Genomic DNA, 12,089 nt, shown 5'->3' with positions numbered 1-12,089 from the left:
ACACACAGATGCATTTCAGCCATTATTCCCTCATGATGAAACCCTCCCCTTGTGCAGTGTGTAACCTGCACTGACACACACACATCTTGGGTGAAGTGTGAATTAATGGGAATCTGTGTACACTACTATGCAGAGTATAAACTGGTGCAAAATTACAGAAGGTAATGTGGCAATACTAGAATTTTAAATATACAATTCTATTAGGAACTTAGATTTCATAAATATTCACACAAGTATGCAAAGAGATATTCACAGATGACCCATGCTATACCACTATAAATAATGAAAACTGGGAAATAGCCGAAATGATGTCAGTGGAAGCCTGGACAAATAAGTTATGGTATACCTAAACAATGAAATGCCATCATTATAATGAATGAGGAACTCAGTGCACACTGACATGGAACAACTTCCAGGAAATACAAGTGGAGGAAAAGGATGAACATGCAATGCATTAGGAGAACATGGTGACACCACCTCACTGGAAAGGGAAAGAGGTGCATGACCTGTGACACTGTGCTTCTGTTCCTAGGCACAGACCCAAGGACCCTGTGCAAAACAATGCGGATTTAGATGTTATATCAGTTAATGCAACTCTACCTTCTAGCTGCTCAGGCCAAAGCCTTAGTCTCACCCCTCGACCCTCTTACTGCACCATACACATTCCATGTGTCAGTTCCACCTGCAGAATACACCCAGGATTTGAGCCCTTCCTCATCCACCACCTCCTTTCTCTCCAAGCCATGATCATTTCCCATGGGGGTTAACCCAACCCTCTTAAGAACTGGTCCACTTGCTTCTGTCCTGCGCCTTGGAAGTCTGTTTTTAACACAGTAGCCAGAATAATCCTGTTAAAGCATAGGCCTGAACAAATCACTCCTCTGCTCAAAACCCTGATTCCCCACATCACTCAGAAAAGCCCAAGTCCTTACTATGACAACAGGTACTTCACAGCTGGGACCCAGTCAGGCTGGGATCTTGTCTCCTACTGGCCCCGCTTCCGGGCTCCCCTTACCCATGCTGGAACCCTGCTGTCCCTGAATATGCCAGATGATGTACTCCTGCCTTGAGGCCTTTGCACTTTTTCTTTCCCTGCCGGGGAGGCCCCGCCCTCAGACATCCATTCATCCTGCTCTCATTGCCTAAGGTTTGCTTCCACAGATGGCTTCTTAGAGGCCACTCTCTGTAGATCTTCCTCTAACACCACCTATCCTTAGCATTTCTTATCTCCCACATACTATCACACTTACTACACTGTGGAACTTATCTTGTCCATTGCCTATCTGTTTCACCAGAATGCAAGCTCCATCAGACATGGGTTTTCATGTTTCATTTATTGCTGTATCCTGACACCACAGCACATAGTAAATCCTTAATATATTGTGGACTAAACAGGTGTAACAGTATGTGTAATAATAAGACCAGAGACATCTCTAAGTCTGGCTCCTGGGTAGATTTTATCTACCCAACAAAGGAGTAGAGGTAGGACTCCGGCCCATTCCATTTCCAAGGAAACCCTTTCTGGAGGGGTGGGGAAAGCTGTATCCTTCCCATCAAGAGCAAAGAAAAGCCACTACCACTCATGTAACAAAAATCCCTATGACTCTGCCCCTGGGGGTAATCAACAGGCAAAGGGCAACACACTTAACTGTTCCCTGTGAGATAATTAACGAAAATAAGCCTCTGTTCGGAATATCTCAGGTGTTCTGGACAAAAAATAAAGATTCAGGATAAAGTTAATGAAGATGAAAATTTTAAATCAACCTAAGGTTCTGAGAAAAAGTCTGATGGCTCTGGATTTCCTGGTGACACAAGAAATCCGGTTGTTTTGAAAAGATGGGGAAGGAGTATGTAGGGAGCCGAACATCAGAGGAGAGTGAAGGAGTTTGAAATATTGATAACACAAAGAGGAGTACGGCAGGCCAACCAAGCAAACACAGTGGGGCTGTGGGCCGCATGGGGGCCCTACCGGCACATAGCAGATGACCAAGAAACATCAGTTTACAGAACGAGTGGAAGAATAAAAGAGTGATCAAGTGAAAATAGCAAATAAATGAGTGGGTGAACAAGGAGGAGCAAGCAATGGGAGTCTCTGCCAAGACTGAGCTGAATGCGTTATGTTTGACTACACACTCCCTTGTCAAATGTCAACTTCATAAAAGACAAGGAACAACTTCTTATATATCCTCAACAGCGCCTATAGTTATACTGAAATAACTATAGGCAATTACAGTGCCAATAATAACACTGAAATCTGATGGAAAAGGTTAGAAATTCTTAAAGGTATATAGTATTTAGACACTCTTCTTCAATATCTTTCCTTCATAAGAATCATACAATTTCTGTCATCAAACATAAAACTGAGTGGCAGAAACACTATGCTGGAGAGAAGACCCAGCCAGATTATTTACTTACACCATTTCCCCAGCTGAACCCTCTGAGTCCTTCTCAGGGCCACCCTTTTGGCTAGTCCAATCAATATGTGACTCAGTCTTTTACTGATCCTGACCCTCTGTCCAGCTGTGCAGACATCACCATAGGCAGCACTCAACATTTCTCACCTGTCTACTGAAACCCTTAACTGGCTGTCCTCTCTTCAATCTGGACCCCAGCCGACCTACCCTCTATTCTGAATCAACAGCCTAATAAAAGGCTTACTTAGGTCAGGGTTAAGATGAATCCTCTGTCTATCAAACTATGTTTAAACCTCAGTAATATCATGAATGTTGCTTGAAAGAGCAGCTTAATCAAGGATTCAGAGTATGAACTGGCTGGCTGCCCCCAGATCAACCATGTTGAATTGCTTAATTTCTTCCCTATGTTCTCTAAACTTTGAATACTAAAATGAGTTGAAAAGTAAGCAGAAGGATACTAAAGGCCTATTTTCATGCACGTTCACAAAAAAGAAAATTAACAAAGTTACATAGAATCTTGATTACCTAAATTATTTTTACTATAGTTCTTTTTCTAAGTTTTGAAAGCCCACCTTAAATCAAAGAATTAGGAGTACTATGTTTCTCAAAGACATGTAGGGGAAAGAGAAGGCCATTTATATAGTGATTTTAAATGGTGATTACATATGGTCTTATCTTTTTAAAATCAATTTTAGGTTCAAAGTTAAGTGGTTTTTCCTTCCAGAGAAAGGATATATTAAACCTCTGCTGCAGTTTCAGGTCACCAACAGCCTCTACCCACGGGTTTGGATTTGCATTTTGGTAGGAACGGACCAAAGTCAGAGGAAGATGAACGAAATGGCAGAGTAGGAAGCGGGAGGGGGATCCCAGTACTGCAAAGCAACTAGGTGGGGTAAAAGGTGGTGCTGACTAGTTCCCGCTCACTGTGCCCTACAGAGGGTAGCCAGCGTTGCTGTCATAAAACCTTTTTGCGCAGGGATGCTTGTGTTAGCAGCCATTGGTTCAAAGGGGCGGATCTGTAGGTAAGTTTGGGGGAAGGGGAAAGGGAGACAGAGGGGTAGCCAGTTATGCAAAGAAAACATATCTCGACTGTATTCTCTAATTTTATGTGTGCAGCGGAAAAAAAAAACAATTCTCAGACATTTAAAATGTGTTTGAGATGAGGGGAAAAAGAATACATGAGGGAAAAAAACAAATTCCCACAAATTCCTCACTGCAGATGCAGCAGTAACACTGTACTTCAAGCATTACAGCTTTTTTTAAATTGACATTCTGTAATATATCTCCCCATCCTAAAATCCACATTTAATAGTGGCTCCTGGGAGTAAATGTGAGACACCTGACATTTCTAGATATAGTCAACCATCTTTAAATTTTAAAAAAACTGCCATAAAAATTATAAGATAGTAAAAATGACCTAGAAAATTCATAACTGTATAACATTATGCAATACCAACAGCATAATTACAAGCTTTAAATAAGTTTTACAGCTATCAACATTAAATACATCTTAGTGTGGCAGAGAACTGCTACAATATAAGTTTAAAAATATTATGTGTTATCCTCACTGTAACTAAAATAGAAAATTAATTTCTGCTTCAAATACTGCAAAAACCAGTCTCTGGTCTAAAGTTACTAAACTTCTGTCAGAAAAACATACGGCCCATCAAGCACACAGTTGATAATTACACAAATGTAAAATAATATACAATAAATGACTAGACCCATGACATTCTAGAGGAGGCTATCTCAAGACCTTCCTAGCCCTCCAAATTCTCAAACACCACTGTGGTAGACACTGTAGTCATCATACGATAGCCACCTACCCTGGTTCTGTGCTCATGCAGTCTCTGGTTTTTATCTGGACACACGGCTGGGCCACAACCCCCAGCATCCCTTGCACTAGTGCTCTAGCCAACAAGGTGTGGGCAACGTTATGCATGTAACTTTTGGGCTGTGCCACTGAAACATAGGTTGTGTCTCACCAACCCCACCTACCCTTCGGCCTGAGCGCAAATGTGGCAGGTAATACACCGTTTTGGACCATGCAGGTAAGGCTGCACTCTTGGGATGGCAGAGCAACAAGACAGACTGTGCTTGGCCCCTTGACAATGTTACGAGCAAAGTCATCATGCCAACTCAGGCTTTCAAGGGAGAAAAAGTGATTTGTCTTGTGTAAGCCACTATTATTACATTTCTGATATATGCCACCAAAACTGTGCATTTTAATTTCCTCAGGTTCCTCAGCTATAATGTGGGATTAATAATAATACCTCTCTCCCAATTATTGTGAGGATTAAATGTTTTAAATTAAAAAAAAAGACGAAAGCATCTGTGTATGAATATTAGGCAATCTACTAGCCTCATTTTTTAGCTAAATAACTTGTTTCTTCACACCAGCCTTCTGGGTGGGCAAGTCTCAAAAGTTATGGAGCTTTGCAGGGACTTGAAAAATAGGTAAGGCCATACATGCTAAACTGGCAAATGGCATGGTTCTGCTCAGCTGTAACTTACATGCTGTGACTGATGTTACAATGGTTATTCTCTCTTTCAAGTTTCTGACTACAAGATTCACATCTCTTCCAGCCATCTTCTGTCTTAATCCAACTCCATCCAGGAGATCTCCAGTCCTGACCCAAAAATGGCATAGTTCTCCTATGAAAAAGTTAAATTATGTTAAAAAGTATATATAATTCATAAAAGTTTCTTTTCACTTAGAACATTTATTCATTAATTTTAAAGATTAAAGTTCTTAACATTTAAATGTCTGCTCATTAATTAAACGTTGGCTCGACATTGGTGACAGTGACAATAACACAGTACTCTGTACTAAAGTGATCAAATGGGGTAAGTAAACGTGGTTTTACTGGCCTAATACTGCATATCCCATGAAAGGTTTACCAGAGGTGACATTCAAGCTCATACCTGAAAAACAAGCAGGGTCATGGAGTGTGGAATAGGGAATATTATCCCAAACAAGTATTCTCTCTTTGCCAGAAGTTAGGAGCAACCAAAAATGAAATGTATTCATGTTCAGCAACTCTAAGTAGTTCAGTTTGGTTGAAGCTTAGAATAGATGAGAGTGGGCCAGAATTAAGGATGGAGAAGTCATTTAAGGCTGGATCAAGTTAGAGGAGTTGGATGCTATTCTGAGGGCAATGAGGGTCCAAAAAAGGGAAGTAAGCAGGTAAGTGATTCAATCAGATTTGTGGTTTACAAAGAACTCAGTATCACAGTGGGAGAAGGTATGGGGTGAGGGTCACCTGGAGGAAAGTAGTTGGGACTGGAGGCTTCTGAATGTTGACCTTTAAAAGGTGAGAATATACAGTAGAAAATAAACAGAAGAGCAGAGACTGCAGAAATATTTAGGAAAGAGTCAAACAGTACTTGAAGACTGGCTGGAAACGTGAGGAGGAAATCAAGGAAGTTATCTAGATTTTGTTTTGTAGCCCCTGGTTCTGGGATAAGACATACAGAAGGAACAGCAGGGTTTTATTAGGAAAGGAGAGATAAGGGATATTAATTTCAGCTTAGGACATGCCTGTTCAGTTTGAAATGCTAGACTCCAGGTATAAAAATTATGACTTAAAAAATGATGCAACTTCGTGATTAACTTCATGAAGCTCACAATTTGATAAGAGTGAGACTTCAAATGCTAGTTTTTCCCATTGACTTGATTTCTGCTCCTCTTGATCAGTGGTTTTCAACTACTGCTGTGCATTAACATCACAGGAAGCTTTTTAAACATTCAAGTGCTTAGTCCCATCTTAGTTCAGTTAAATACGAATATTTGGGGGTGAAGGCTAAGTTTAAGTAGTTTTTAAAGGTCCACATGTGATTCTCATACACAGTGAGACTGTACATGAGGCTAAAAACCACCTCAGATGTTCACACTGCTGATTCAAAATGTCACATCCCAGAAAGGCTCCCTGACTCCCTGTCCAAACAGCGCCCTTCTGCTGCCTCAACCCCATCCCTACCAGTCTAAGCCATTATCTAGTGCCTTCATAGTTGTAAGGGCTGTCTGAAATGATTAGCGTGTTTATCATCTGTTTTCCTCCAAGAAAATGCAATGTCTTGTTCAGGTCCGTATTCCATTACCTTGAACAATGCCAGGAAAACAACAGGAGCTCTATAAGTATTTATTTACTGAATGAATAAATATATAGATCCATGGTTCAGAAGAGAGTTAGACTAGAGAGAAAGAGGAAAATCATGAGCATTTAGACACTAATCAAAACCACACAAATAATATCACAGAATATGTAGACAGGGAAATCAAGAGAGCCAAGAAAAAAACCCTAAGAAACATCACCATTTAAGGGATCGGCAGATATAAGCCAAGAAGAAAAACTGAAAAGGAAGAGCCAAAAAGGTAGAGGGAGAAGTAGGAAGTCAGGAGAAAAATGTATTTCAGGAAAGAAATGATCGACAGAGACGAAAATGTTATAAAAACGCCAAGCACGGCAAGAGTTGAAAATATACGTTGAATTTAGCTACAGAAAGGTAGCTGAATTACTCAAGCAAAAGTGGTTTCTATAACATGTTACTTTAATTTCACATCCCGAACAGACTTGAGTATTTTATAATATAGAATATTTATATCGTAGAGAATAATGTAGAATATTTACATCATGGAGAATAAATGAGAGATGAACATCTCCAAACACCACCTCCCAACTATATTTAGTATAATTAACAAAAAACAAGCTATTAAATGGGCACTTATACAATCCTAGAAGATACAGAAAAAAAAGGAAGGAAATTACATAGACTTCAACAATATTCCTGGATCAACCACAAATGCTTAATTCTTGACTGCTGTAGGAAATGATGAAGTAATTATTCTTTACACGAAGAAAATCTCAAACCTTGCTAAACTGACTTATAGTCAGAACATGTCTTTTTCAGTCACATAATGATTAATTTAAATTCTTGCTTTAGAAAATACTTTATTCCTTAAATTTCAGCACAGTTTTGATAAACTTTGTCTCACAGAACTGCTTCACAACTACTGTACATCCTAAAATGCAAAACTCAATGCCCATGTTCAGTCGACCTAAAGTTATCTAAAACTGTCTCTAATAGCATACAGCTGATTTTATGATTTTCAAGACCATTCCCACCAAAGGCAGCAAAGACCATGAAGTAGCAGATGACTGAAGTGGCACCCTGAGTCTCATAAAACACATTCAACAGAAAATGGCTGCTAGGAACATCTCTGATAATTCTCAAATTATCTGTCAATATCAACTTGAAACTTTGGATTCAGAAATCTATATTAAAAAAAAAATCAAGTGGATAATCCTCAAAAATATTGCTAACAGACCAAATACAGGATTACTTCAACGACAAACATTTGAGCACCAACTACGTGTTATTATGCTAGGTGTTGCTGCCCTCAAAAGTGTGCAATTTAGCTAAGGAACTAAAAAAGAACAATAGCAAAACACACACAAATTCCATACAAGTGTAATATAATGAAGTGTGTTTACATGTAGATATGTGAGTGTGCATGTATACATACATACACATATGTCCACAATCTTGTAACTGTGGTAAAGAGAGAATAAAGTTAATTTGAGCAGAAAGCAAAGCAGCTGGGAAAGCTCTGACTAGAAACTAGGACTCGATCTTCGCCCTGAAGCATGGTTAGATCTTAAATGAATGGAGAGGCAAGGCAAAAACTATCAATCATGGGAATGGTGGGTGCATAAGTATAAAGGTCAAAATGTGTGCCACGGTTTGAGAAAAATAAGCAGAAAAGATTGGATAAAATGGAGAAAGTTTATCAGAGGACTGGTACATAAGCTGGAAAAGTGACTAGAAGCCAGGTCATAGAAGAATATCAAAGAATATCAAAGGTGTTTAGACTTTATTCTGTCAGTAATTAAAGTTTTTCAGCAACAGATCAGTGTGAGCAGTGTTGTTTTGAGAATAATAATTTTCTAGGGCTTGTAGGATAGATCAAATGAAAAACATGGAGACAGAAAAAAACAACTAGGCAACAAATATCTTGCCAACAGAACCTTATCTGGATGACTGTCCTATGTACATCCCGGTATCCTCAGCTGAAAAAATATTTTAAAACGTGATGACACACAAATATTGTACTTACCTATTTAGACACTATGCCCACTCATCATTTAATACACTTATCTTCTAGTTTCACAAACAATCTTTATAACATTTACATAAAGAGCCTGCCTACTGTTTCCATTAATATAACCAATTCTTTTACAACTACCTAAACTCTACAGATAATTCATTTTGGCAACTCAGTGAGAAATGAATAGTTTGGTCTGAATTTCTCAGCTGCTAAGTTTGACTTTTTAAGGGTTGAAACGAGTGAAATGCATCCATGGAAATAAAAAAAATAGTCCATGCCCAAAGGCTTATTTTCAACACAGAGGAAAAGATTTGTTTCTCTGAAGATGTGTGTGCTTCACAGATTTGTTATGGTATGCTCTATGGATCACAATGAAGTTTTTCTTAAAGCATAATCTATACAGCTCATGAACTAAAGCACAAACTCTGGATGCAGATTAAAAATAACAACAACAACAAAAAAAGACAAATTGCAATTTAAAAGGTCTGGGGTCTGGATCTCAAGTTTTCAAAAATACTCCCAAACTGAGGCTTCTGACTTTGCAAATCAGAAAACAATGCTACTAAAGTTTTATAGAATGATGACGACCCACGGCTTTTAATGGGAATGTATTTGTTCAGCTAAAAAATGTGAATTGCTAGAGCTTTATACGCTTATTTTAATTAAAATTACCTTTATTTTGGGAATTTGCAAACACAAAAAACCTAGAAATTACTCCTGAAAATTATTAAACTTTTAAGAGCAAGCACTCAAAGGGTGTAGCTTGTATAATTTGCAAATTTTAAGCACATTTTATGCCAACTTATTTCAGACAGCCTACAATGATTAACTATTTTAAATCTTCCCTTAATTTCTATTTCATGTGGTAGGACATGTGGGTGGGGTACTTCAGTAGAAAAGGACTTCATGAAGTTCATTTGCTGGTGGAAACTCTTGGCATGAGAGACTCAGAACAAAAAAAAATGTCTTTCCTTCAACAAGCATATTTTTTTTAATAATAATGGCAAACATTTATTAGAGCTTACTACAGGCTACGCATTACTCTAAACAATCTACATACGTTGTCTCATTTAATCCTCACACTGTCCTCCAAGGTAGAAAACATTATCCTTGTTTTACAAGTTTCATTATCTATTTTATAGATGAAGACACTGAGGCAAAGAGTTCAGTGGAGCTGGGATTCAAAATGATGGAGTCTCACTCCAGGATCCATGCTCCTAACCACTATGTTTATAGTAGCAGTTCCTGAAAACCCTATTAAAACAGATGCCATTAAATTATAAGCTTTTTAACTTTTTTTTTTTTTACCGTCTATTACAGATCACTAATATGATTTCAAGTAATGATGAATCTAAATATAAAGGCACTAAAACAAGGAAAACAAGACAGGAAAGAAAACTCCAATCCATCTTAAAAGACCACATGTGTTTCCCTATTTGTTTTGCTTATAAGTGTGGACAAATTTGATCCAGAAAGGACATTTAAAAAAATGGCAAACTGAGGGCTGAGAGTCAGAAATAAGATTTACTCTAAGGACTTACAGATAACCACAGATTCCTCATGGGAAACGTAAACACGTAAAGACGAAGAGAAAACAGAATATGAAAGAGTAAACGTCTTTTCTGATTAGGGCCGGATGGTTAGGATTTGGAGGCAGCAGGAGACAGCTTCATAAGGGAAGAAATGGTTCTCTAGATTCTTTTAGTCTTCAAAATGAGTCTCAATAGGCCCAAGGACAGAGGTGGAATCTAATTGAGAAAAAGGTCAAATTGAGCTTACTGTGAGGGGAAGGATGCAAAATTAGTGTCTGCTGCAAGAAAAATAAGCATGGAAAGAAATTAAGGGAGGAGCCAGAGCCAGAGCCAGAGCCACAGACCAGGAGCAGGGAAAAAAAGTCAAGGTAAGCAGCAGACGGGGCAGAGTGGCCTGGAGGAATGAGGGGTCACACCTAGCAGGCGTCCACCGGCGAAGAGGCAAGGGCCGAGCCCGGAGGACAAACGCGGGCAGGAGGAGTCCCCGAAACACCTTGCCCAGCGAAGCGGACAGAAGCGCGGGCCTGCAAGACGGCCCAGGAGGGTGGGGGCGGGAAGGGGTCGCAGAAGGTGGGCAGGGGAAGCGGCTGAGGACACGCGGTGCACCTGTGGGCGGCCCCCGTGCCTACCTGACTCGCCCGCAGCTCCCTGAACCCTCCACACCCACCGGCCGCCCCCAGACCCCACCTGACGCGCCCGCGGACCCAGACCTCACCAGACGCGCACGCGGCAATCCCGTCCCCACCTGACGCGCCCGCGACGACCCCGTCCCCACCTGACGCGCCCGAGGCCCCCGGTCCCCACCTGACCCTCCCACAGGCCCCGTCCCCACCTGACGCGCTCGCGACCCCATGTCTTCCCCTGACGCGCCCGCCGCCCCCGGTCTTCACCTGACTCGCCCGTGGCCCATCGTCCCCACCTGACGCGCCCGCGAGCCCCAATCTTCACCTAACGCGCCTGCGACGCCAAGTCTTCACCTGACGCGCCCGCGGCACTCCGTACCTACCTAGCGCGCCTGCGGCCCCCAGTCTTCACCTGACGCGCCCGCGTCCCCCAGTGCCCAAAGGGCGCGCCGGCCACCTGGGCCCGCACCTGACGGCGAACAGGCGATTATTGCCGGAAGTGGGCCGCCGCCTCCCGGCGCGCCTCAGGGAAGCCCCGCCCCTGGCCATGCTGATTGGCCGGCGCGGATCCGCGTGGCAATGTTGCTGCCTGGTCCTGACGCCCGCAGCGTGCGCCTGCGTAGTAGGCACTGCCCCTCCGCCCGCGGGCGTCCAGAGTGCCGGGCGTGGAGGCGTGGAGGCGTGGGGGCGGGGGGGCGTGGAGGCGCGGGGTGGGGCTCGGGTGCGCAGGGACGGGCGCGGTCAGTGCCCGAGATCCCTGCGATCGCTGGGAGATGACGGTGAAGACGTGAGATTTAGGCCTGCGCGGCGGGTGACGACACCGGTCCGGGTCTTCACGGGAGGACGCTGGCCGGGGCCTTCAGGCGTTCTTGTGGCCTGATGACGCGCGTCCCCGAGAATGTGCGTGCCCGCGCCGCGCGGGTCCCACAGGAGGCTGGGCAGCCCCGCCGCCGCCGCATTTCCACCCTGCGGCCGTATTTCCACCCGCTGGGCGCCAAGCCCGGGATGACTGCACTCTAGGGCATCACTGCGCGCTCACACTCAGCATTCAGGCACAAGCACGTTCTCTTTATAAACAGTTTCGAATCTTGTCGGACCTTTGTAGAAGGTTGAAATGCCCTGGAGGAGCAGCGTGAATAGTTTTTTCCAATTAGGAAAAAAGAATGTGGGGCGGCTGGAGGGAGAGAGGCAGGCCGAGAAGGCCAGGTGGATCCAGGAGCCGCAGCCCCCGTGCCTCAGTTTCCTCCTAGAAACATGGAGGTGGCGGTGCACGCTACAGGATTTCTATAAGAACAAATGAGTTAGTGTGTGCAAAACATTTAAAACAGTGTCTGGTGTGTAGCAAGCAAATAATGAGTATTAGTCTTTTCCTTGTTAAAATGTGTGCATCTACATGTGGTGTACATTACAG

The 12,089-nt window shown here is 42.4% G+C and overlaps 1 protein-coding gene across 11 annotated transcripts in view; it reads right to left on the bottom strand.

The window, feature by feature from the left end:
• The window catches only part of FBXO25 (F-box protein 25), a 104,842-nt gene extending 93,233 nt beyond the window's left edge, over positions 1-11,609 (bottom strand). For 4 of the 11 annotated variants that reach the window (XM_063709008.1, XM_055348014.2, XM_063709006.1 and 1 more), the window contains exons 1-2: positions 11,062-11,211; positions 4,929-5,069 (exon numbers count right to left, since the gene is read on the bottom strand). In XM_063709008.1, coding sequence (XP_063565078.1) covers positions 4,929-5,062 — 134 coding nt within the window. In that variant the 5' untranslated portion in view covers positions 5,063-5,069; positions 11,062-11,211. Of the gene's footprint in view, positions 1-4,928; positions 5,070-10,684; positions 10,766-11,061 lie in introns of those variants that run through there. The other 7 variants (XM_063709007.1, XM_063709009.1, XM_055348009.2 and 4 more) reach the window with 7 other exon arrangements.
• Between the last annotated feature and the right edge of the window lie 480 nt (positions 11,610-12,089).

The sequence above is a fragment of the Gorilla gorilla genome, chromosome 7 (assembly GCF_029281585.2).
Source record: "Gorilla gorilla gorilla isolate KB3781 chromosome 7, NHGRI_mGorGor1-v2.1_pri, whole genome shotgun sequence".
NCBI classification, from domain to species: Eukaryota; Metazoa; Chordata; class Mammalia; order Primates; family Hominidae; genus Gorilla; species Gorilla gorilla.
The sequence above is the reverse complement of the archived record's forward strand: the minus strand, read 5'-3'. Positions and strand labels throughout refer to the sequence as shown.